General features: G+C 40.3%; 2 protein-coding genes across 8 annotated transcripts in view; one reads left to right on the top strand and one right to left on the bottom strand.

Annotated features, from left to right (window-relative positions):
* Positions 1–3,484, bottom strand: part of zcrb1 (zinc finger CCHC-type and RNA binding motif 1) — a 5,058-nt gene extending 1,574 nt beyond the window's left edge. Inside the window, exons 1-2 of the mRNA XM_085387421.1 lie at positions 3,349–3,484; positions 3,136–3,240 (exon numbers count right to left, since the gene is read on the bottom strand). Of these exons, the coding sequence (XP_085243547.1) occupies positions 3,136–3,219 (84 nt within the window). The 5' untranslated portion in view covers positions 3,220–3,240; positions 3,349–3,484. The remainder of the gene's footprint in view (positions 1–3,135; positions 3,241–3,348) is intronic.
* Positions 3,471–25,712, top strand: pphln1 (periphilin 1). 7 transcript variants are annotated; one of them, XM_085387414.1, is made up of 12 exons: positions 3,493–3,560; positions 4,518–4,597; positions 5,675–5,739; positions 6,077–6,292; positions 6,817–6,878; positions 9,529–9,645; positions 11,538–11,716; positions 12,309–12,395; positions 13,474–13,509; positions 14,355–14,410; positions 18,623–18,760; positions 24,933–25,712. In XM_085387414.1, coding segments are annotated over exons 2-12 (1,230 nt in total). In that variant the 5' UTR covers positions 3,493–3,560; positions 4,518–4,596; the 3' UTR covers positions 25,206–25,712. The 7 variants fall into 7 exon arrangements, with proteins under 7 accessions (XP_085243541.1, XP_085243539.1, XP_085243543.1 ...); XM_085387415.1 differs by lacking the exon at positions 4,518–4,597 and having other exon boundaries at positions 3,471–3,560; positions 11,538–11,710; XM_085387413.1 differs by lacking the exon at positions 4,518–4,597 and having other exon boundaries at positions 3,471–3,560.
* Positions 25,713–27,111: the final 1,399 nt, after the last annotated feature.

The raw sequence follows: 27,111 nt of genomic DNA, 5'->3' as shown, positions 1-27,111 counted from the left end.
TCATATGACCATTTCTATGATAAAGTAATACCTGTTTAACACATCTACACATCAGACATAGCATTATGTTTGCCTCCCTAATATTGCCTGGTCCTCCTTTTTTGCCAAAACAACCATGGTGACCTATCAAGCCATGAACTCCACTAGATCCCTGAAGGCGTGCTGTAGTATCTAGCACCAAGATGTTAGCAACAGAACCTTTAAGTCCTGTAAGTTGCGAGGTGGAGCTTCCATGGATCAGATTTGTTTGTCCAGCAGATCCCACTTGACACTTGATTACATTGAGATCTGTGGAATTTGGAGGCCAACTCCTCAAAGCATTTCTTAACCATTTTTGCTTTATGGCAGAGCGCATTATCCTGCTGAAAGAGGCCACAGCTATGAAGGAATACAATTTCCATGAAAGGGTGCACATGATCTGCAACAATGCTTAGGTAGGTGTCAAAGGAACATCCACATGGATGGTAAGACCCAAGAGGTCCCAGCAGAAATCTCTGTCAGCTTGGCTTCTTTTCATAGTGCATCCTGATGCCAGGTGTTTCCCTGGTAACAAACACAGACCAGACCATCTTCTTCCATTGCTCCATGGTCCAGTTCTGATGCTCACATCGCCATTGTTGGCGCTTTCTGTGATAAACAGGTCAGCCTGGACACCCTGACTGGTCTGGGGCTGTGCAGCCCCATAGGCAACAACGTGTGATGCTCTGTGTATTCTGACACAATTCAGAACCAGCATGAACTGTTTTGGCAGTTTGAGCTACAGCAGCTCATCTGTTAGGTCAGACCACACAGATCAGGCTTCACTTTTCACGTCCATCAGTGAGCCTTGGCCACCCATGACCCCGTCACTGGTTCACCACTGTTCATCACTGTCCACCACTATCTTGAACTACTTTTGATAGAATATCCAAGTGTAGGATTCACTAGAGAATCTAATGAAGATGTTCCCAAACTAAAGCTCGGAATTCACAGCACGCTGTAAAACATGGGTGATGGCTGAGTATGCATGGCTTCCAGTAGCAATGGGTGACAGAAGATAGAAAGACCTGGATGAATTCTGAAGAGTACAGAGATAAACTTGACAAAGTGACATCCTCAAGCCCATGCCGAATTTGAGGATGGCACTTTGCACTAAATCTGAAATGTAACCCAAAATATAATGTGCATGCAATCCAGGAATTTTTGAAGGCCGAATGATCTGCCTGAGCCAATCAATTAATCTCACCTGAGCATGTACTTTGCTGGCAACAAACCCAAATAGAAAAACCCTCGAACATATGACCGAAGACAGAGGTGGGGTGTGCCACGAAGGAAGTTAAACTGAAAGCCAAGCTTTCTTTGCTTAAGCCTCTTGACAAAACCTAAAATCCCAGTCAGAGATCACAGGTGTCACAACTGTGGTTATTAACTTTCTCTGTTAAGTCAGGCTTTCTGCTTCAGGCTTTTTATGTGCTTACATAAAAGGAGAGTTGATATATCATGTGGCTCATCTTCAGTTAATTCCAAATGCTTCATTTATAGACATTATCTGAGGAACACGTGAGAAACTTCTATAAAGAAATTTAAAGAATAAAACTAGAAAAAGGCATCAGCTGTGTGCAAATAAGTCGAGAGCAAATGCTACAGAAGATCATTTATCTTAATCTCATACATTAATATATTGGTTCTACCACCATGTGCACTCTCAGTGCTGCTGTTTATTTCTAATGTAAAAGCTGCACGTTCGAGCTCTGAAACTTTAAACTTGATCAACTGACACTGTCCTACAGCTTAATGATGGGGATGTGGAAGTCACTTTTCTTTGTGGCCAGATCAAAGTGAAATATTCTTGGTAATTAAAAATATCAGATCATTAATGTATAAAACAAATTCCTTAGACTCTATATCATACTTGTAGAAAACTAAAAAAATCAAAAGTATTAATAAAAATATACCACATACAGCCCATTTTAAAACTAAAGTCAGAAAATAACATACTCTAGACCACGCTCACACACGACCATGTGTTTAATTTAGTTCCCATGGTGATCTAAGCAGGCAAAAAGAAAATGCATGGCAAAGCATCACAAAATAGGAAACCCAATTTTTGGTGATGTCCATGACTTTAAATGTCAGGCAGTCATTGCTTGAAAACTATTTCGTATATTAATAAAGTGAAGCGTTTATGTATCTTCTTGTTCTCTTGACTGCTCCCTTTATGAGGTTGCCACAGTGGATTATTTGGTTCCATCTCACCCTATCACTAGCATCCTGCTCTGCATAATCTTTTTCACAATTTTGATGAATCTTCTCTGGTTGACCTCGGGTATTTAAATCATTCACATTTACTACCTCTATCCTGCACCTTCACTGCTAGGCCTGTCTCCCTTCACACGTATTCTGTCTTGCTTTTACTGAAAGACTTTCATTCCTGTTCCATCCAGGTTTTCTTCCATCTGCTCCCTACTCTCACTACAGATCACAATGTCCTCTGCAAATATCATAACCCACAAAGACTCCTGCCTGACCTCATCTGTCTGGCGAGCCCTAATGTAATCCCTACCACATACCTCACCGCTGTCTCTGTCCTTATGCATGTCCTGCAACCAAGCACTCATCCTACTCTGCCCCTCGTGACTTCCTCATGCAGTATCACAGTTCATATCACATGCTTTCTTCAAAACCACTATGCAACTCCTTCTGACTTTCTCTGTACTTCTAAAAAAAATACTGTCAAAGAATCCGCCGCGTTTTTTGGGTTTTTTCTTGGCATGAAGCCATATTGCTGCTCACTGATGGTCACCTCTCTTCTTAACCTTCTGTTCAACAACTCTTGAAGATCCAGAGCCCCAGAAACAGGAGCATAAAATAGCTGCAGTTCCTAGACACCTTTGTCTCGTTCTGTCAGTCTGCACCAGGGCAGCTGTGGCTACAACTGTAGCTTGCCTCCACCAGTGCGTGAATGTGAAAGTGAATGAATAGTGGAATTGTAAAGCGTTTTGAGGGCCCCCGAAAAGCGCTATATAAATGCAATCCATTGTCCAATCCCTTGAATGAAAGCTGAAAATCTTTACAACATTTGCTCTTATTTTTTTAATTTCAAGTTTGTGGTGGTGGCACAGGACAAACACTTAAGAGTTACAGGGACAAACTTACCTTGTGTAGGTCATTGTTGGTGAGAGAGAATGGCAGGTTCGACACATAGACGGTACTTTTGCTTGGTGCCAAACCCCCGCTCATACTGGACTCAAATAAAACACTCTGAAAGACACATGATGGTCATAAAGCACACAACCAGCAGTTCAGCTTAATACATCCACTATAAACACAGCATTATTCAATTTAACGTTAATTCGAGCAATTGCCTACCTTCACAGTAGTTCTTACCAACACCACACCGTCCGTTAGAATAATGCCAAAGCTGTTAAAAAATATGGTGTGTAATTTTATTTACACGGAGCAGTTGTTCAGCAAACGGGAAAAAACGCCGTATATTGTGCGTCGCACGTTGATGACGTGAACAACGTAAATAACGACCGTAACTACCGGGAGAAGCTAAGCTAACTGGGCGACAGAGGAAAGTAAGCTCGGTTTGTTATTTTTCAGTTAAATTATTTACCTCTATAGTTTATGTAGATGAAGCCGCAATCTGACGTACATATCAAAGGATTTTGTTGGTGGCCTTAACGATATATTAACTTACTACACAAGCGTGCTGGTGTTTGGTGCATGCATTGAAGCTAGCTAGTTAGCCGTGATAGCAGCCTGGTTTACATCGCAATCAGTTGTAAATTTACCACAAAGAGTAGTGATGATTTATTAATGATAGTGTTTAGTTGCCATCAAGCTGATGGCTATATTGACTAAGTTACTGTGGATCAAATGTACTTTAACATGTCACGTTAGGTCAGTCTTCTTCTTTTGGCTGCTCCCTTTGGGGGTCTCCACAGTGAATCATCTGCCTTCATCTTACTTTATCATTAGCATTCTTCCTCCACGTCCTCCTCAACTACATTCATGAATCTTCTCTGTGGTCTTCTTCTTTTACTCCCACCTAGCAGCTCCATTTTCCACATCCTTTGTCCAATATATCCACTATCCTTCCTCTGTACATGTCCAAAAATCTCTGCCTTGCCTCTAACTTTGAGAGCTATCCCTCTGATGTACTCATTTCTAATCCTGTCCATCCTGGTTACTCCCAATGAAGATCCTAACACTTTCAACTCTGTCACCTTCAGCTCAGTCTCTTGTCTTTTTGTCAATGCCCCCATCTCCAAACCACACATGACATCAGTTCTCACGACCATCTCTTTTCACTCTTGCTGCTGTTCTTCTATCCAAATCACCCCTGACATTCAACTCCACCCACTCCAACCTGCATGCACTCTCTTTTTCACCTCCACGTTAGGTCATACAACCTGCACAAAGTAATCTCAGCCTCCTCACTTGCATTTCACACCGTGCCCTGTCTTGTCTTTGATGTTTTCTGCTGATGTCTGCTCTGAAGTCTTAACACTTTATATGAACTTTCTTTACAGATTGTTTTGAAGATCTTGCGTTTCGAGAAGCCCAAAAAGCAAAAAAAAAATTTTTTTTAATAAATAAAACAAACAAAAAAGTAAGTTATTAACAAACAATAGACACTAAACACTAACATACTAGAGAACACTGATGTGATACTAGTTTAGGGAGATCATATCAGAATCATATCAGAATTGTGTTTATTGGCCAAGTATATGTGCAGACACATACAAGGAATTTGGTTCTGGTAGATGGAGGCTCTCAAGCACTGCAATGTAAATCACACGCACACATAAACACACACACACACACACACACACACACACGTGTCTATATATACATTACACATGCATACAAGTACATACACAAAGCTGTGTAAACCAACTATAAATAACCAATCTAAACTTATATACATAGAATACAGAAATGAAGTGGAATGAATACTACAGAATGTACATAAGGTGCAGTTGCAGTCTGGCAGTGGGAGCAGTGTGACAGGTCAACTGTTTAGAAGGGAGATGGCGAGGGGAAAGAAACTGTTCCTATGTCGGGTGGTCCTGGTCTGGAGGCTTCTGTACCGTCTGCCCGAGGGCAGCAGATCAAAAAGTCTGTCTCCAGGGTGTGAGGGGTCTGTGATGATTTTCCCTGCACGTTTCCTGGTTCTTGAGAGGTACAGATCCTGGATGGAGGGCAGGGGGGCGCCAATGACCCTTTCTTATGCCCGTACAGTCCTGTCCTGTTTAGTGGCTGCACCATACCAGACTGTGATGGAGGAGCACAGGACAGACTCAATGACCGCAGTGTAGAACTGGATCAGCAGCTCCTGTGCAATCTGTGCATATGTAGAACCTCTACCAATATTCAAAACTTTTATGTATTAGACAAGTTCTTTTTGCAAAAGCTGCTTTTGTGTTGAAGCCTGCACATGTGTGAGGCTAAAAAGGTGCTTCACTTCAGACAGTTTCAGATGAAACATTAGGAAACCACAAGATTCAAGGCATCTAAATAGAACAATGTCATCTGTGTTGGCCCTCAATTTCATGTCAGATGGCTTCTGAGAAAAAGTTCTATTTAATACTATATTAATATTGCAGCTCGAAGAAGCTAGTCCGACCACACTTGAACAGAGACAGTGCTAGTGATAACAGTATGTTTCACTCTTTGCCCGTTTCAGTGACTTACAGGCGAGAAAGGAGTATACGGGAGGTGTATGATGAGCGCTTTTTAACAGACAGGCCGGTGAGCTCCTCTTTATCACTGCATCCCATTTAATAATTCCCACATGCAAATTATGCCTTATTACTTTTCTTTATTTATCCCTTGACAATTGCTGATTTTTAATTTTAATTATTTTTATTTTTATTTTTTTGTGGATGGAGAGTGAATAATAAAATAACACCAGGAATCTTTTTAAAGATTTATTTTCGAGTTGCCATAAGCTCTGGCTCAGACTTTTCTTTCACAAAATCTGAGCAAGAATAAAAAAAAAAACATATATAATTTTTTAAAAAGGTATGTGTGTGTGTGTGTGTGTGTGTGTGTGTGTGTGTGTGTGTGTGTGTGTGTGTGTATATAGGGTCCATACCCACGGGCGGCTGGAGGGGTTGAGCGACGAGGCCCCTTTGGGAGGCCAGAAGATGACTACAGCCGTGGTGGCTATGATTATGAAGGAGGTCCCCGCTTTTACCCAAATGGAGGCGGACCCCGGGGTTACCATGAAGATCAGAGGGGTTACCATGGAGATGGCCCTCATTTCCCTGCTGAACGCAGAGCCATTCCACCTTCAAGGAGGGTAAGAGGGTTTTTTTTGGTATATTGTAATCAAATAGGTGAACTACATATTTTCAGTCAAAAGCAAGCAACCTTTTTCAAAGTCTCTACAGTTTAGATATTTCCCATAATATTGTAAGTTTAAGGAGCCAATCCAAGGACAAAGTAGTTAACAATATAATTTAAGATAATTTGAAACGTATATGTACTATAGGCATCTATTGAACTCTTCTTCTTAGACTTTTAAATTCCCTTTATAGGGATTGTGCTCTTTAATTTTTCTGCTTTTCCCCCCTATATTACTCTTTAGAGTTTGTGTTTACATTTGAGTTCTAAAATTGTAAATGTATCTATCCGTCATTTCAGCTAGTTTGTCATTTGTCACTTATCAGTGGGTTATGTATGCAAAATTAAATACAATGCTTTTTGTCATTTTACACTATTTTTAACCAGATACTGAGTTTTTTCTGTCTTAAGAGATAACAAATAATATAGAAGTGGCGAATAAGAATGATTTTTTTTCTTCACATTTTCTTTGTCGTGTAGGAGGACTATCCTTACAGAGTACCCAGGGATGACTCCCACACAGCGCGGCCTTTGGAGTTTGGGTAAACTGTTTGTCTTAGGATTTGTTTTAATATTAGCCTTATCAGCCACATTCTGTATGCATACAGTATTCCATCCATCTTCTTCTGCTTAATCTTATCAGGGTCGCAGTGGGGCTGGAGAATATCTCAGTTAACATAGGGCGAGAGACAGGATACACCCTGGACAGGTCGCCAATCTGACACAGTGCTAACACAGAGAGAGACAGACAACCATTCGCACTCACATTCACAGCTATGGGCAATTTAGAGACACCAGTTAACGTAGCCCCACTAATGTGTTCTTGGACTGTGGAAGGAAGCCAGAGTACCCGGCTTCCTCCCACACACAAACACAGGGAGAACATGCAAATTCCACACAGAAAGGCCCCGGCCAGATGGTGGATTTAGACTGTTGCTTATTAAAATGTTTTCATTTTGGACAGCAGGGGACAGTCTTGTTCTATTCACTTGATGTTATAAGGAAGTCATTTGTGTTTAGTTTCTCTGGTTGGACTTGGGGGGGTGTGTTTGTAATGTTTGTGTACATACCAGCAATCACGAGTCGTGGTCTGTTTCTGACCCATATTGGCCTGTCTTACTTCATTTACTTTTCTTGTGGTCTCTGCTGAGCTCTCCAGACTCTTAGTTTACACAACTGTTGGTCTAGCAATGTTGGCTAAACAGTGTCTATATTTAGGCTAAACACTAGGTTTGCAGACATTTAGGTGACAAGTTTACAATATTCTCTCAAAATACTGGTTCAATTCAGTATGATTTTTGTCTGTTAATAGACAAAGGCAGCACAAATTAGCTGTAAATAACATTAACAAATATGAGTCAAAATTAATTTTACCTGTGTGTAATGCTGATGTGTGATAATAGCACATTAAATAGTACTAGGTAGCCTATTTGAACATTATTAAGAATATTTTAATATCGGGGTACAATTAGTGCGCTAAAGTTTAGTAAAACCCTCAATGTTGCATTTGCATTGTGCATGTTTCATTATTAAAAACGACAATAAGGTTTGCCAGTTATATCTGTGCTCCTTTGCTATTGCCAAAATAAAAAATATATATGCAGTTCATGTTACCTAACTGATGAGTCTGCAGTGTTATGACTTTAACAACAAAGAGCGGAGGTAACTTGCATGTCTATGTTACAATTTGTTCACTTTGTGAAAAGTTGAAGGATTAGCTTTAATTAGTTTAATCCTCCCTGACACTGAGATGTGGTAAGAGACCTGTAGGTATTATGTCGTCACACATGGGTGCATTTTGAAAATGCGCTGTTTGTACAGTAGCAAAATTTATGAACAGTACTTGGGTATAAAGTGTACTCACTGGATAGACCAATCTAGGCAGGCAGAGAGAGAAGAGGGGAAGATTGAGAGTGATTTTGTTTTCATAGCTGCGTCGGATGCATGGTTGTTTAAGTTGTCTAAAATTCTTGACAAAAGCACAAAACATGTTTTTTCCCATTTTAGGGTTTTGTTATTGCAAAGCAAATATCCTGTATTGCACAGGATGAGCACGCAAAGCGCTTTATATAACATGTCTCATTCATCCATTCATACCCAGTCATGCAAGCATTTTTGTCTGAGGTAAACTGTGTTCTATCTAACATTCACACACATTCATACTCGGATCAGTGCATCAGTGAGCAACTTGGGGTTAGTATCTTGCCCAAGGATATTTGGCATGCAGACTGGGGCAGACAGAGACCAAACCACCAGGCTTCCAACCTGCTCTATCTCCTGGACTAAAGCCACCCTTAATACTCCTTCTAGTGTAGCCTTAGACCATTTGGATGTTAATTCTGTTTCCTGTCATGTTTTAGATACACAATATATCTCCTTAATAGTTCGTTACACAACTGATACTAAGAAAAATGCTGCCCTTTATCTTTAGCCAGAAAGCATGTGTCCAGTCAACCTGTTTGAAGTAAGGCTTGGATTTGTGGCTGTTGAAAGAGCTCTGTCTCATGTGGTCACTTAGCAGATGTGAATTCCTTTTTGAAGATTTGTGCTTCAGTGAGAAATTCACTTTGTGGCTACGCCGTAACTGTGTCATACACCCTTCTGAACCGTAGCCTGACATGCACCTCCCTAGAAATGTACACATTGGGGTTGATCTGCTCAATACCATTGATTTCTCCTATACATCTCCAGCTACTGTTTTGCTGCAGCTTTTTTAATTGAATATATCAGAGAGAGTAACAATCATCACCTCATTATAGGTAATAGCAATTATAGCGTCAATTAAGTACTCACAAATGTCAGTACATTTCTGAAGAGAGATTGCAGGATGGAGATGAGGAATGTTCAAAGAAGTGGAAAATCTTGAGGGACAAACATGTTTGCTCCACTGAAAAATAAAACTGACCACAACAAAGACTGAAGAACCAGGAGGGGAAAAAGTCCTACCATTTTATTTGTTTTTTTTCATGGTTGACACCACATATAAAACACAGAGACAACACACTATCACATAATGTTCAGCACACAAGCATAGATGCCAGCAACACCGTCGGCCACTTACATAGGTTGTGTTGTAGACTCTACAAAATTTCCCCAAAGAAATCTAAATAAACACAATGTACTACACTGTGTGCTTATCTGCAAACACTAACTTGTGTGTGCGTCTCTTTTATTTTTTGTTAATCCCCTCAGTGCCCGTGCACCACCTCCTCATAGCGTTAGAGGCCAAGGCATCTATCCAGCACCCAGAGCGCTCCCAGAGAGTGGGGAAGACACACTAGTACAGGCCATACTAAACCTGGACAGAGGGTAAGAGTGAATTCCTGTTAATGACTTTGTATGGCAGACCATGTCAAGCCAATAAAGAAATGTCTTAATTTATTATATATAGCACCTACATTTTTAACCTCGTAAGACCCGAACTCTTTCATGCATTTTTAATTTCTCTTTGCTATTTGGGCTAATTGGGACCTGATGAATGTAAAAACAAATAATTACCAGATTTTTTTATTTTTATTTTTACCTGATTTTTGTGTCTGAGGAAAATGAGGTCCGCATATGAGGACATTCGTTTTAAATTTTGATAGAACTGTGGCAGTATAATGTCCTCGTAAGTATATATCAGGCCCTGTAGAGCAAAACTAATCAGCGTTTGCCACGGGTATTTTGGTCTAGACAACCCAAAAATGTGATGTCCACATATGTGGACGCCAGGTCCTAGGAGGTTAAAGCACCTGTCATAAAAACAAAAAAAGCACAGTTGTATTTTAGATATCAGTCAACTTGTTTAAAACTGAAAATTCCTACATCATTTGGGGTATTAAACTAAATTCACACTTGTTTATACCCAAGTTTTAACACACTGGACTTCTTTAGGAAACCAGGCATAACATTTAAACACTTAAACTTTAATGTTCAGGAATGCAAGTAACTAACTAGGCATCTTGTTTTTTTAAAAAAGTAAAAAAAAATAATGTGGGTTTACTATGTAAGTTAGAAAATGAATACATAACAACAATTATATTTTAGCATTAAAAATATAATTTTGATTAAAGAGCTTGCACATAGCGTTTGATTATCTATTATAGAACGTAAAAATGATTTTGTTACTTACCACATTTTAGGGCAGCTGTGGCATAAACCTTATATTGAGTGATTGTTTAATTAATTTGTTAAGCACTAAATATAACACACACACAGCCCTTGTTTTTCTTGCTTTGTGACCTCAGCCACTTTCCTGTTGACTCTATTGTCTTAATTAATGCTCATACTGTAAATGATGGTCCTCATTAGGATAAAAAAAAAGGAAGTTAAAGCAAGGTGCACTGTCCCTCACTTTCTGGGTCAGGTCCACCCCCGTCTCATTATATCTGGTTTCAGAACAGCAAGATGCTCATGGTGCCCCCATGGGGCAGGGATAGCTCAGTAGGTAAAGTGGTCGGCGGTTCGAATCCACTTAACGGCTACCCTGAGGTACCCCTGAGCAAGGTACCGTCCCTACACACTGCTCCCCGGGCGCCTGCTTAGTGGGCTGCCCACTGCTTCACTGAGTGAATGGGTCAAATGCAGAGAAAAACAAGTAATTTCCCCATGGGGATCAATAAAGTATCCATTATTATTATTATTATTATTATAAAACTCACTTTGAAGCGTCAAACATTACTAACCTTAATGGGTGGTTACATCCTGCCTGAGGTGCCACCATCGTCTGACTGTGCAGCTGTTTCGTTGCAGATAGGTGAAGTTACAGCCAGAGAGGGAGTGTTTGATTAGCAACAACAGCTACTGTGATCTTTGAATGAAAATGTTTGGGATGCACGTTTTAAAATATTAAAGGGAACAATAGTGTTCAAGTCAAAAGGGCAGTTTTTGCGGTCTTTTGGGGAAATTATGGTTTTAAAAAGCCTCTCCACAAATAACTCTGCAAACGGATATGGGTAGCATAAATAAAACATAAAACAGGAATTTGTTGCACACAGCAGAATGACCTTACAGTGCTAGGTGGCAGCATTGTTCTGTGTTGGTACATAAATGAGTGAGAGAGGTGGACCCGTCATTGGGCCGATGTAAATTGCTGCTATTAGATTGCAATCAGGAATAACTTTAACCTCAGATAATTCACAAAAAAGAAAAAGAAAAAGCTATCAATGTTTGGACCTTTCAGATTTTGGCAGGGCTCACATTTCCCCTGTTTTCCCCAGGGAGGACAGAGACCACTACAGGAGAAAGGCAGCCCCGTTTCCTCCCCTCAGAGATCGTTCTCCCGTGCGGCGAGAGGTGGCCCGCTCCCCGCACAGCCGCTCTGGCTCCAGCGTCAGCAGCAGAGGATACTCACCGGACAGAGCCAAGAGCCTTCCTTTCCCCTCACAGCAAGGCAAGAGTATGTAGAAATCTTAGATTCCCGCCCCCTGATGCAGTATGCAGTGCTTTTACTGGCATCACAATATTGATAAGAGTTTAAAACTCCAAAGCAAATCACCATAACATGTGGAATTAACTTAATAAGTCGGTAACACAGATTAATACAATATAAATTCAATAAAGTGGCACAGCATTAATAAATACTAAAGTATAAAGGTAATTAGTTCTGGTCTTAACAATCCAGCTGATGGAACAAATTATGTAACAGCACTGCTAAAATGGAGTGGAAAGTGTAGTCACTGCTTCCACTGACAAGTTCTACTCATAAGCCATTTGTTGCCTTAACTCAGGAAGAGGAGACACAGCCTCTGAGTAAACATCGTTCATTTGGAAAGCTAAATTTTATACTAACTATCCAGAGCACAAAAGTAAATAAGGTAATCTGTGTATGCCTGTAGGCCCTGATTCAAGGTCATGTTTTAAGTTCAGCTCCTAAAATGTGCATTGTTCTGAAATGGATTATATATATTTTTTCTTCCATCCTTCATTTCTTATTTTACTGTTATTCACTGTCTGTCCATGGCTGTTAACCTGGCTGACCGGCTTTTCAGGTGTGGATGGTCCAGAGGGTCACACGGGTGTTTCTGAGCACCTCTGGGGGGCACTCTTTCCTCAACAGAGTGGACATGACACTTTGGGTCTGTACATTCAGCTATGTAAATAAGCTTAGACTTGGGTGACAGTAAGCTGGGTTGTTGTTCCTTTCTTGCATCCTTGTCATTTTGTGTTCTGTCTTGAGAAGGATGCAGGAACAGAAGACTTCAGGCTTTTTAAATTTCAGTGACTTGAGAGTCGACCCGCCTCTCAAAAGAAAAAGTATTTTACAAAGGAAACTTTTTGACACAGACATTTTTTTTCACCCAGGTCTTTTGTAAGTTATATCATGAAAGTAGTTTCTGAATTAGAGTTTAGTACAGACTGCTGTATTGTGGTAAATGCCATTTCCACTACCCGAGGTACATTAGCACTTTTCATGGTTCCTGCACTTTTATAAAGTAATGTTAAAAATGATTTAAAATGTCAGAGGTGTTCTGATTGAACACATTTTCATCACAGATATATTATTTAGTGTTATATTACACTTTAATGACTACAAATACATCTTGTCTGGAAATACATTTGATAAGATGACTGTGTGGGAACAGTGAATTTTACAGCTTATCTAGAAAGTGGCTGAATAATGTAAGAGCATCATGGATTGCTCTTTGTTTTTTCAGTCCCACCCTCTCACTTGGAATGTTATGGAAAACCAAGTCCACATAATAGATTTCCTGTAAGACCACCAAAAATTATTAAATAACTGTACTGTAAAATGCACAAGTGCTAAAGTATCTCCGTGTGCGGTGCATGTTCTTTATTCATTCTTGTCTCTAATCCCTCAAATTCCCCTGTTTCCACCAGTGTTTGTTTTTCTTTTGGGGGGAGGTTGGTTTTGTTTCTTTTGAGGTCCACTGCCATCTTCAACGCCGGTCATTTTTCTTTTAAATTTCCATTTGATTGGCGCTTTTTCACTCACGAAGTGAGTGCTTAGCAGTTTTCATGGCTAACATGGCAAAATGTTGCCATCTGAATGCATGATTTGAACGGGTTTTAAGAGTAAATATTTTTAGGGAAGCATTAGAGTAGTCGTATGCTCCATAGGTTGCTTTTAGATAAGAAAACCCCACCAATTGTGATGTACTTGGCCGGTGACCTTACAGTTTGGTCTTCCAACAGGGTATGAAGAGACTTATTCTCAGAGCAGGATGTTCGGTAAGTACAGTTCAGTATAGCTGTCTAAGACTGGATAGACTACGTCTTGTTTGATGAGTTAATAGACAAATTAGCCACTTCTCCTGGATTATATTTCAAAATGTATAGCCATGCATTCCTTTGTTTGTTCAGTGGTAATGAATTAAAAAGTAAGATGAGATGACATGCAGAGGATTTGTTTCAGATATATTGAAAAGTTACAGTTGTCAAACCTAATCTATTCACAGTCTGCGTAACTTGAGAGAGACAGAGAGGGTTTCTAATGTCTCCAGCAGCCAGCTTTGCTCTCCGTTCTGTCTGCCACTTTGTCAGGCCTCATAAAGATGCCACCAGGTCGTGTGCGCAAGTAGAGGGGAGAGGGTATAGGATGTCTGATGGATATTCCTGAAGCCAAAGCTGCCACTCCGGAGTGTTTTTTGTTTCATTTCTAGGTGCTTGAAGTTTGTTAGTAGAGTTGATTACAAGGCTTTGGACAGCGTAGTGTTTTTCTTATAGAAGGAAAGTCAGTAGAGGAAGAAACTCCTCCTCCAGTGACTGGAGAGGAGCCGTGCATTCAGCCAATGAGATTCAAAGCACCGTTGTGTTTCTTGATTGTTCCAGGCCTTCTAGTATAGGTACCTCACTGGATCCTGGAACCAGACTTCCAACACATTTACAAGGCTGCGATATCCATAAGCACCCCCATACTTACTTTCCAGACCGACTTGCTTGTCTTCTTTCAGTTGAATTTCTGCTTCCCTCGTCGTTTCACCTTTTTCTCATTTCTTATTTTGTTATTCCAAATATCTTTTTTTACTCTAACTTCAGTCTTACTGTTTTTTTTTGTTACTTTTCAATTTCTATAGACAAAATTCCTGGCCTGTCAAGAGAGGGATCCCCACAGAGTGCAACATCTGTCAAGGTACTGTTTTTCTTGAGGTTTTCATGAAGGATCAAAAACATTAAAGGGTTTTTCTAAATTGTGTTGTTTTTTTAAAAATATTGTAAGTACAGCAGTGGAGTCTCAGATGTTCTGTGCTTTATTTTGTTTGCATACCATGGTGTCTGCCTATGTCACTGTACAGCAGGATACATCTGGAAGTCCTTAAATTCCATCCTCCTAATAAGTGTTGAGTCCCATCAAAGTATGTTAATGGGTTTTAAAGTGGTCCTCATGCAGGGCATAAAAGCCATCGGGCCTCCACTTTGTTTAACTTTGTTGTAAGCGGACTTCAGTTACAAGAATTTGTAATGATACGGGGGAAAGGGCTCAGGTGTCAACAAAAAAAAACAACTTTTTGTGTCAAATGTGGATATTTCTTGATTGTTTTGCTGATAATGTTGTGTTTTGCTGATGTCATCCATCTCCAACTATGCAGAGGAGTGTAAATACAATCAGTTGTGATTAGGCGCAGTACATGTGGCTGTGACCACCCAGAAGTGTAGAGGAGAAATCAGTAGCCCGGGTCACAACTTTATCACAAGATCGTAACCACAGAGTCATAAGAAGTGCCTGTGTAACTCTGGGATGTATTTACACGTTTATAACGAACAATAGTTTACTTTTACTTTTAAAGAGCACGTCTAACTGCGTTTGGCAGGCCCTCAGTTTCCTTTTGATGACGCAGGGAATGGGTCTCGTGATTGTGACAAATTAATATGGGGCATCGGGCTCACAGGGAATCGGTATTTATCAAGATTCAGGTCAACACCTTGTGTGTGTTTGCATGCTCTGGCAACTTAAAAAGGTTTTGCTATTATAGCTGGTTGTGTGAGGGTTAAAAATACTTTGTACCAATGTAATGACATTACCTCTTCTAAATGGAGTCTCTGTATGCATGTATGCCAGCAACTGTTTATCTGGATGTCAAAATGATCCCATAATCAAGTTGTTGTTGTTTTTTTGTAAAATAGAAACATTTCTTTTTTAAAATATCACAGTTTTAGTCATGGCCCTTAAATATACACAAAATAAAGTAATTGGGTTAAGTGATATATATCCATATCAGATATTTGACACCTCAGCAAGCTCTGCTCTGAAAACCTTTTAACAACAATAATCTTTTCCCTAACATGAAACAGGAAATAATTAAACGATCAAGGACCTGTGCAGTGCACGAAGCTTTTATCACTGCCCTATTTATTATTCAGTCAGCACAGTTAAAAGTTCCACAGTTTTACTGTCTAGACACGCTACAACCATTCAGTTGACTAATGTATGTTATTAGCCTAATGTTCCCGTTTTCTACACACACAAACACAGCTTTAAAAAGTTATTAGGACTAAAAAAGTCAAAATAAAGAGCTTGGCAAATGTTAATACCGTTAACCTTCAGTTATCCAGCTCATATTCGTCCACTTATTTTTCCCCAAGTATGGTGGACTAAATTGCTCACCGTTTTGTTCCTCTCCTCACACCAACAATAGTGTATCTGAAGTGATCTGTTAACCCCTCAGCAGCTCTGGGTTCATCTACCTTTTATGTGCAGCTTAAGAAACATGTAAGTAGTTTTTACAAAAGGGCGCACAGAGTTCAGCTGTTTGGAAGAAAGATGATTTCTTTTATGTTTTGTTATGTTTCAGAATGTTAAGAGTCTGTATTGCAGCGGATCTCATCCTGCTGTGACTCTACATTGTTGCTTTCCTGCCTTCACACATCAAAAAGGGGCCGTGCACAATGTACACAAATGATGCATTTACTTTCTGTGATAAATATTTAGTGATTGCTCACTCTGAAAAAAAATTATTTTTATCAAGTTCACTGCTTTGAAAATGACAAACTTAAACTTTATTGCTGACAAGCGTTTATGGCTTGTACATGTGAAGAATTTAGACATAAATTCACCTTGACATTTAAGTGCCATTTCAAGTGCTGGACACACTTGATTCAGATGGCAAAGCCAACCATTACAGGCAAGGAGGGCTCGATTTTTCGTACAAATTCCCAGTGGAGGCAATGTCGTCACGTGAGCTGAGTAACAAATAACCAGACAGTCACCCTCGGGTTTATACACGAGAAATTACAAGATGCAGCATATAAACAAAGTTCTTTCTTCTCCTTCTAATGATCATTTTTGTCAGAACCACCTACCACCACCAAATCAACTGCTGTGATGAAAGTTACTCAGCGCCCCACCCCTCCACACACACATACATGCACACTGGTGCTTCTGCTGCTGTGTTTGATCTAGCCTGTGGTGCATTGTTGTGTGTTCTCGGGGCACAAACCCATAACCTTGGCCAAGATGAAAGGCCTGTGCTGTGCCCCCAGTAAAGCTTTGCACTAATGGTCCTGGTCACTGCCTGCTGTGGGGATTCAACAAACACATAGGCTTTCTGGAGCCATCCCAGACAGGAGACACCAAAGACGGGACCTAAAGACCACCACCGGCTCTGGCTTCAAGGCAGGGTGGGCAGGGAGGTCATCGGCAGGTTTCATCTCAACACAACAAATTCCTGCTAGATAGAGTGTAATGGTTTACCAGTAAAGGGCACAGATCTGCTGAAGGAAGCAGGAAAAAGTAATACAAATGCTCAAAGCACTGTTGTAGAGTGGCATTCAGTCACTATGATATTTTTAGGAATTCTAGCAGCATGCATTCAGGAATGGCAGTGTCATTGGGTTGGCCACTCCACTACTTTAACCTAACAAACAACTGAATATAGCTATGAGAGACTTAGGATGACTGGATGATCAGAGTATGAGCCAGCAGATGAGCGTGCTGCAGTGATCAGAAATGTCATAGCTCTTGAATTTTGGCCTCTAAAGTTTGCTAAGTTTTTTTAAAAAAGTCACGTGCTGAATAGACTGCAAAGAGCGAGATCCTGAGGAACTTTGTGATGCTTGCTCAAACTGTAAGCATTTTGAAGAACTAAGCTGTTACATCAGCGTGATGATGTCCAAACTATTACATAGAACAATATTAAGTCCAGTGCTGTTTCTCCATTTTACAGCCAAGAACAAAATTCAGTTCCACTTCTTTGTCAGAGTTTACCCATTCTGCTGAAACAATAATGTTTTGATTTATTACAGTTAACAGAAGATCTATTTTGAGCCTTATCTTGAGAGCAGAGCACGATTTCCAAGTTAGGCTATGCTTTGCGAGTTGAAATAAAGAGACTCAGACAAGGGATATTTTTCTGCTGAGGTGCAGTAGATGCGATCTTTCATACAAGTCCAAGCATATACACGGGACTTCTCCCAAGCATAGCTTCAGGGAGAGTATTGGAAGGAGGAATAATTGGATGATGCTTTGCACTGTGCTTTTTTTATTATTATTATTTTAGACCGCACTCGGCTTTGTGATGTACCATCTCCTGTAATTTCTTTCTAGTCGTCTATGGATGAGGTATGACTTAGTTGCCATGGCCTGTTTCCCTTAATGTATGAGTGGACTTTAGTCATGGTTGGGCAGTTCTGCTCCTTGGCCTTCAAACTTTAATAGTATCAGGAAATGAGCAAAAGAAATTGACCACCCATCCAAGTCGGCCTCATTTCTTCCCTTAGATCTCTCTTGTGGCTTTCTCGGTAGTATTTATGGATGCCTTGGCTTCCAATTTGCCCATTAGATGCTTAATCATGGCTTGTCTGGCTGTGATTTCTTTGCTCTGAAGATTCTGTCTTAACACAGCTAAAATGTGAGTTTTATGGTTTTCCGTGTTATAGATTAGTTCTACTAAACTGCAGGGTTACTGCTTGGGTAGAAAAGCAACATTAATATTAAGCTAAGTTTTGATCTGTAACAAACATTTTAAAATATAGGCTCTAGCTATATTTCGTGCCTCAGGTATAGATTTCTATACTGCAAATTCTGTGTATGTGTTGTTGTTTTTTCCACTGAGTCCACTCTGGCTTTTCAGCTTTACTGTATGCCTCATCAACCACGTCTCCTTCAAAGTTAAAGAGTCAGTAGGTCATGTCGTAGCACAGCATTGACTGTACATCCTTTACAATTCAATGTTGTTTGATTGCTGTAGTAGAGTAGTAGTATGCTTTTTAAAATATTGAATGGTTTTATGATTTCTTGGCATAAATGTTTCATGGCAGTGGTTCTGTTAGGAATAACCATTCTGCTGCTTTCTTAGTTTTCCTTAAATATCCCTGCAGCTCACACCTTCCTGTTGTTTTCCTTTAGGAGGAAAACCCCCCTCCAGAAGGAGAAAAAGAAGAGCCACTGGTAGCTCCCGTCGTGGAAGAGAGCCAAAAATCTACAGACAATTTCCACGAGCGACGAGCCCTTGCCATCGCAGCCAAAGCCCAGGAGATAGAAAAGGTACTTTTTTCTAATACTTCAAATTTTCACATCATTGCGTTTTTCTGACCCACCTTTCCACAAGTTCTCTGATTGGGGTGATACAGCATGTTGTCCACTAATCACAGGCCTCATTCTAAAACTCCTGCGTATTTTCCTTGGTCAAGACAAGTAATTTGCTCTTGATGGCAGGCAAGAACCTTGCATGGCAGCTCTACCAGCAGTTATAGTGTGTGTGTTAATGAGTGAATGTGAAACACATTGTAAAGTACTTTGTAGAAACCTGTGGATAAGTGCAGGCTATTTACAGTTTTCTTGTGCTTCTAGCAAAGAATAAAAGTCAGATTTGGATTTATATCCTATACAGGATTTTAAATTGGTAATCACAATGTATTCCAAGGATGTTTAAACAAATTTGAAGGTGTTCTGTTCTCAGTTGTTCTTTTTGGGAAGGAAAAATCACTGTATGCCCAAACCCTCTCATTAAAAACTACGAATTTGTCAGACTTTTCTATAAATGTCAACTTTGGCAATGCAGACCACATTCAGTACTCTTGGCACCACATTCCCATGCATATGGTGGCCTTGGGTTCTCTGACTCACATGTGGCATGCTTTACTGGATAGGCACTACTGAAACAGCCACCTATTATGTTCGTAACAGGCAGGAAATTAACTTTGCTGTCTTCCAGTCACAATGCTGAGTACCTACTGCTACCCCCTAAAAAACTTCACTGTTGCAGCCACATTTAGAGAAACGGTTAATTATTTAAAAAACGGGAGGCCGGTGTCTGTAGTTGCCAGCATTTTCCTGGTAGCTTCTCTTAATCTTCCATCCTGACTCACTGACTGCATAAACCGCTCATTATACAAAATATCTGCTTAATATCGCACACGGCTCAAGCATGGCCCCCTCGGCGTCTGACTCATCTTTGCAAATGCTCGCGCATGAAGCGGTCTGCACACCGGGGTTTAGAAACATTAGAATGATATACAGGGTACAGGGGACACGTAAATGAAGGAAGCAGCTAAGAACGGCTTATTCGCTGTAAAGAGCCGTGCATAAAATAAACCGAGAGGTCGACCGCTTAACAGAGCTTAAAAACACCCCAGGCTCGAGGTTCCAGCTCTGCTCTGTTACCTAATGAAGGCCATTCCTGCACCAGTGAGCACTGCTGGTGGTTTAACTGAGACCATTAAACCTGAGCTAGCTCTGCCCTGGAGCACAGACTGCGCCCTCACATTGAGCTGCAGCACAGAGCCTATAGGCTGTAACAGCATTACTGCTGACGCTGCAGCTTCACGCCTGTTTTATAGCCTGTCTGTGTCTTCTCTCATTTTTTTACAGCAAACTTTATAACGTCTGAGCTATGTGAGCATTATTTCATGTTTCCAGGTATTATGGAAAGTTATTTTAGAATGATTACAAAGACCCGTGTCAGCAATCTGTAGGTACTTTACTGCCATCATCAGTATTACTCATAATTCTCTGCTATCTTCTAATGTGGTGATTCAAATCTAGGTATACATGTATAATAAACAGTTTGAAATGAAAACGAAGAGGGGATAAAGTATTGCGTTTTCACAGGGATATGAGGTTTCAGTATTTCCTTTCAGGATTTGCGATTCTTAGATAACCATCAGTTTCTATTGACAGCTGCAGCTTTTTGTTTTCCCTGTGCCTTTCTCTGGCTTTTGTGATCTTCAGATCGTCCGTATGTGTAGGTCGTTTGCGATTTGGCAGCTCTTCTCCTCTTCCATGAGAGACTAAACTGTTTATCCCAGAGCTGAGGTCAGAAGATGAGTAATTGAATCAAGATTTTTTTCTTCTCACATAAAAGAAGGATCATGGACTGAAATAGAAAAGGCTGTATTTTTAAAGCATCGCAGAGAATTGCTTTCACATGATGGTCTTTTACTCTCTGAGGTGGCAGACAAATCGAGCAGTCACTGGAAGCTGTATAAGCACTTGTCTGGTGACCAGTTTTAACGCCCCATTTTGCTCTGACCCACAGCTAAACATACTTAAGCTGTTCTTTCTTTCTTTTTTTGGCTCTGAAATAACAAAGTCACTTTCTCATGTGCTCTTTAAATTAGCAGCAGTATTCCTGTTGGTGTGGGCACTCGTGTTAAGCCATTTGACAAGTGTCAGCCAGATGTTTGGCTTTCTGCACCCAATCTGGTCTAGCCATCTCTTCTGTACACACAGCCACAAATGCACAGAATCCAGAAGCCCCTCAGAAGCTATCCAGGTCATAATCTAAACTTTGTTTGCGTGGCTAAGTGAAGTTGGTCTTCTTGACTTATAGTCTGAACCCCCTTTCTGGTTGTCAGAGTTGACTTTGGCCACAGGACAGACTAACCGGTTATAGTGAGTGACAAGGCATGAGAGGCAGTCAAGGGTATTATGTTTTGTTCCTCGTAGGCCCAGATTGCCGTACAAAGGGAGTTTTATTTCATTTGTTGAGGGATCTAAATGTATTTGACAGAAAGCCAGACACTTCCAGCCTCTTGAGGGCTTTTTACGTGCAAAGATGACAGAGCTGGACTGAGGTGCCAACTCTAATGTTTAAAATTTGTTCCGATTCTCTCATTTCTAAAGCCCAGCACGCTCAGGGGCGAGATTTGTAAAAAGGATTTGTCCTGCAGGGGTGAACAGCGAGCAAGATGCTCTTTTTCTCAAACAACCCCACCCAAAGTCGAGACGTGCTCCTTTCCTTCCTGGTTGGATAACGGGACGGATTGCAGGAAGAACTTTGTCAGCACATTGTTTAGAAACAGCTCGCTCTGTATTCACAGAAGGTGTAGACCACTCACTGATTGGATCCTTCCTTCAAACGTTTGATAGGTCCACTCTGTTATCAGATGATGAAAAACCAAAAAGGCCATTGCTCTGTAACTACATTCATTGTGCTGGGGATGGTGGCTGTCGCAGGTCTCCTCTCTATACAGACTGCTTGGGCTATCAGTTGTGTAACATCTTCTGCTCAATTGTTTATTGTGCGTGAGGAATGTATAGAAATGCCCAGAGGAGACTGTGTTTTTGAATTTGTTTTGTAGTGTTCCCCACAAATCTCCTGTAAAATGATTTATTGAACATTTCCCATCAGCTGCTTTTGTAAACAAGAGACCTGGATAAGGTTGCATAAGCTGTTTGTACTGTAAATCCCTCAGTAGGTTTGTGTATAAAGCTTTAGAAATATCTGAATGGGGTTGGTAGGAAATATGATTTCCCAATGCTGTCCAATTAAAAATGAGTAATTATGTCAGCCTGAAAACACAACAGTTTTTAGAGCCAAGTAAAATCAAAGTTAACCACTGTTCTTTTCTAATTACAGGTATTGGTTTGTTATTACAGGTAATCTGTGTGTTTGAGTTGGCACTGCTCCCGTAGTCAATGTGAAATTAAGATAATCTAATTTAAGTGAAAGTAATTTAGTTTTTTCCTAGTTTACATCATTACTAAATCGCATTTTAGATCAGGTGTAACAAGCATGTCCTGTAGGCTGTGTTTTACTATTCAAGGAAATGTTAAAACAAGCTGCAACCAAGCTGACGTCTTTCAGCTAGCACACCTTCAATAGGAAAAGATTTATTGAGTAAATGCAAATTTATGCCTCTGTCAGTGTGCCCCAGGGTGGCTGTGGCTACATGTAGCTTGCCATCACCAGTGTGTGAATGGGTGGATGACCGAATGTGTAAAGCGCTTTGGGGTCCTTAGGGACTAGTAAAGCGCTATACAAATACAGACCATTTACCATTTTTAAGTTATCTGTAACAGTCTTGTGTATATCTGCTCTTGAGTCTGTGTTGGGAGACACAGCAAACCTGTCATCCTGGAGGAGTTGGTAATACCTGCAACCACTGTAAGTGCAGGTATCCCCTCACCTCATGCTTGGTTTTACTCTCCACGTTTAAAACCATTCGTCTTTTGGTGGTTGTATCATTTTTTACCCCTCTAGTGCACTGCTGGTTAATTTCATTAACACCAAAGTAGCTGACAATGATTAAGAGCCCCCTCTGCTACTTAACTGACCAGATCAATATCCCAGAAGTCTAAGTGACTTGATGCTATACTGATTAAAAAGTGCTCCTTTAATTTTTTTTTATTTGAGCAGTGTATTACACCTCCGTTATTTGTCTTCTGCTGACTGTTCACTGTGGATGGCTCCTACGCAAAAATAGAAATGTTTCATTTTTCCTCCCATTTGTGCTCAAAGCATTGTCAGCAAGGGTTTGCAAAAACTCTCATAGTGAAATCAAACTTGGTGGAAAAGTACAAAAATAAAAACAGGCAAACTGGTTTGGCTCCGGTTTTCTTTCTTAAAAATTACTGATAATGATAGATAGTGCACTCACAGTGTCCTAGTTTAATGCATACTTTGGAAAGTTGCCATCTGTTGGAGAATAACTGTGTTTGACAGGCGATCTCTATTTGTGAGCTTTTCTCCAAGCACACTTTCTGTTCTGGTGAAAAATCTATAAATAAGCCAGCGAGTTAGAAAGCCCCGCAGCACAGAAGCCACCGTTGGTATCTGGTGAATGAAACTCTCCCTTCCTCCCTAGCCTAATTTTACACACACAGGCGTGTGGGCATATGTATAAACACACATGTCCACTCGTAACCCTTGTCACTGGACATCTCCTTGTATGAGACTGGCACATACAGTTGAAGCTTGATATACTAGGCAGCTGTATCTGTAGTTAGGCATGGAAGAGAGTTACATACAAATATATATGTAAAAAAGTATTTGAGTATACTGGCAAAAAATAGACCAACATATCATTTTGAGTCTGGAAAAACAACAAAATCAAATAAACCAAGGAGATGGAAAGAAATAGGAACCTAACAATTATTTCACTTGAACAGATTGTCTTGGTTGTTGTTTTTTTTCTTCCCTCCTATAGTTATACTTAATGTCACATACACCACATAACATCTAGCAAAGTTTATGTGGTCGTTACATTTCAACCTACCCCAACAAACTGTTGAATCAGCTCTCTCCCCCTGTGTTTTTAACCAGGGGTGTCAAAGATAGGGCCTAGGGGACAGAACCAGCTGAGCAAGACTCCAATCTGGCCCATAGATAGCCAAAATTGCCAAGGTATTAGACTTTTAAATGTATTTTTTAAATGTATTTTCATAGGTTTTAAAGATTTGGCTGCTGATAAAGACCTCCCCCATGGTCATTCATACTACACCGGGGTAAATAAGTAAAATATTTATCATGCAAGTCATGATGTTGAGATAGCACTTCTTTTTCTTATGTTAGGGATTAAATGTGTAATTGGCCCACTTAAGATCAAAGGCTGTAGGTAGCTGTCGAAGTTTAAGCTTTCGACCGTCATGAAATAGTGTGGTAGAGATTAGAGAGCCACATCGAGTTTGTCAGAGGTTGTAGTTATTTTGGCAAAAGTATAGACAAAGTGTTTATTTAGAAAGGGTATTTGTGTGTGATTTTTAAAATGCATCTTACGTCTCAAATGTATATACGTCCAAAAACTCAAGAAAATAAGAAATAAAAGCTGCCCTTGTGTTCCTGAATATTTTCCCTCCCTTACAAAATGTGAAATGGGCCCATAAATATTATCTTCAGTTGAGCGGAATGATATTTTCCCCTTCATTCTCAGCTCATTTAAAGGATCATGACTTAAAAGCAAATCTCTGTTTTGGTATTTTGCAAATCAAACCACTCTGTGTGGAAGCACAAGCTCCCTCCATTGTTTTGAGACATTATAGGCTCAGTGTGAAGTGGCGGCTCCCAAACTAGATTCCAGCACCTCCTCTTTGTCCCTCTAACACCTGTTACAAGCCTCCGAGCTACCACTGAAGTGCAGTTTTTACTGCGTCTTTCGGCTACCCTGTCCCATATCAAGTGCCCCTATTAAACTTGAGAGGAAGAGTGTTAATCTTTTGGCGCTGTATGAGGTGTGTTAGCACCAGAGTGATCAGCTTAGGCACAGTGACGCTGGAGTATTTACACCTAGGCGACAGGTAGAGCAGGAAGGAAACAACTCCCCATCCCCTCAATTAAGAGCTTTTCTCTCAAAGCTGTGCCTGGTAACACTTAACATAGCTAAATCTAAACTGAAAAAGGGTGGAAATGTCTGCTCAGTGGTTTTTGAAGGTAAAGTTTTCCTCTTGTTCGTCTCAGTATTATTTTATTTTATTTCATCTTTTTTCACTCGACCAGGTGTATCGTCAGGACTGCGAGACGTTCGGAATGGTGGTGAAGATGCTGGTGGCTAAAGATCCCAACTTGGAGAAGCAGCTGCAGGTTCCTCTCCGTGAAAACCTCGGGGAGATCCGTGAACGTTGCCTAGAGGACCTCAAACAATTCATCAGTGAGCTAGACGACGTCATCCGGCAGCCTGAAACTTCCACCTTTGACTCAACCACTCCCTCTACATCCCAGTCGGGTCATAAAATTTCAAAGACGGCAGTCAATCACAGCTCATCTTACTGACGCATCAGCCGGACGTGCTGCGTTAATGTGAGACAGAGGAGGAAGGCTTGACGGTTTGAAGTCCGGATTGTTCAGCAGCTCAAACCGAAACCATGGAGGTAAGCATGGAGAAAACAGGCCGCCGTGGAGAGAGGACATCCTTTGCAGGAATGACCAGTGTTATTTTTGAACGGACCATTTTTACCTTCAAGTTTTCTGTGGGAATTTATCAATTATAAAGAAAACGTTCTGATAAGTTTTGTCAAAAGAAACACGTTCTTTATTTAAAATTATTCTCGTCTCACATTGTGAAAATGGTTAACAAGGGGTTTATTATTTAATCTTCTTTTTGATGAGAATATTTTGTGGAGAGCAGAGATTCAGTTCTCCAGCATGATCGGTTTTTGTAGTATTTTCAGCTATGTAAATTTTTCTTTTGTAGCAGATATTTGACTTGGTGCTGCTAAATTTACAACAGGTTGACATACTTGTATAAATTTGTACTGTAAAAAAACCCAGTTAAATTCACTTTCTTTGTCTTGTCTTATTTTGCATTTGAGCCCTATTCTACATTCATCCAACAAACTTGATTTTTTTTCATAATCCATTGACAAAAGTTTCATACCCGCAGAAAAATATCCATGCGCTATGAAAGATCTAATCTCAAGACATTTTTAGGATCAGTTCACCGATGTCTCAATGAAAAAAGCATGTTTTAAAAAAAAAAAACAACCTTTTTTGCAGCACGGATCGGTTTATTTTTACGGACCGGCCTTTAAGGTGTCGCGGATAAATACAACAAAATAAAACCAGTACCGGCACCAAAATAAAAAATTATCCATAACACACGGAAACTGAGGTAATAATAAAAACAATAAATATTAACAATAAAAAGGAATAAAAACCATAAAAACCATAAATTTCACACCTGAACCTCAACACTCGCCGCCCGATACCAAACGACTCACGGACCGGTACCAGTCCATGGCCCGGGGGGTTGGGGATCGCTGCTCTGAAGTATTTGTAAATCATAATGGTGAATTTAACCTTAGGGATGAAAGATGTTTAAAAACTGTTGTTCATCCAATGGCCTCTGGAGTCTGTGAGTCAACATGTTTTCTATAGCTGTGGTCACAATCGCAAAGACTTCTGTTGCCATGTAAGTCAATGGGAGAACGGATGGCGACAGCTAAAGTGCTCATGTTCTTTGAAAGGTCAATTTTATTAAGACAAACTGCACCTCTAGTGTCTTATTAGTCGGCTAGTTGATACTTATTAATATGTTTGTACAATGGAATTCACCCATACAATTTATAGACATAGCTTGCCTAGAAAGCTATAGCCTAGAAAATTTGGCGGCTGTGTATTCCCTGACCAGTTGATACATGTGGTTGCGGGCTGTGACCAGGTGAAAACAGCGTGCTGTACAAAAACCATGCTTGTGATTGCTTTGCTCTCTAGTAGATTGCAGCAGTTGCCCACAGTTTGTTCAGAAAATGCCAACTTGTCTGTAAATGTTTGCCAATTGTTCTGAGCTGTAGTAAAATTTGGAGAAAGTGCAACACAATCCAGAAACGGGGAACGTTTGCCTTCAAAGTAAAAAGTTATGCCTTTCCCTGCAACCATTGAATTTCAAAAGTGAAAAAAAATGTTTACTTTGAAAGCAAAAGTTCTCCACTTCTGGTTTGTGTCATACTTTTCAGTTTCAAATAGTTTGCGAGTGTTTGCACACAAGTTGGGATCTTCCATGTAATCTACTGGAAACCATGGCAATCTGCAAGCAACCAAAGCATTCAAGGTTTTTCGTGCAGCGTGGTATAGCTATTGATGACCAAGAGCTATAATGCAATGTCAAAATGCATGGTCCAGAAACACATGAGCCGGCCTTTTAAGTAGTCTGTGGTTGCAATAACAATTTCCAAACTCA

Source organism: Rhamphochromis longiceps, linkage group LG17 (genome assembly GCF_057381845.1).
Source record: "Rhamphochromis longiceps isolate RC_006_pf linkage group LG17, R_longiceps_female_GT1.1, whole genome shotgun sequence".
NCBI lineage: Eukaryota > Metazoa > Chordata > Actinopteri > Cichliformes > Cichlidae > Rhamphochromis > Rhamphochromis longiceps.
The sequence above is the reverse complement of the archived record's forward strand: the minus strand, read 5'-3'. Positions and strand labels throughout refer to the sequence as shown.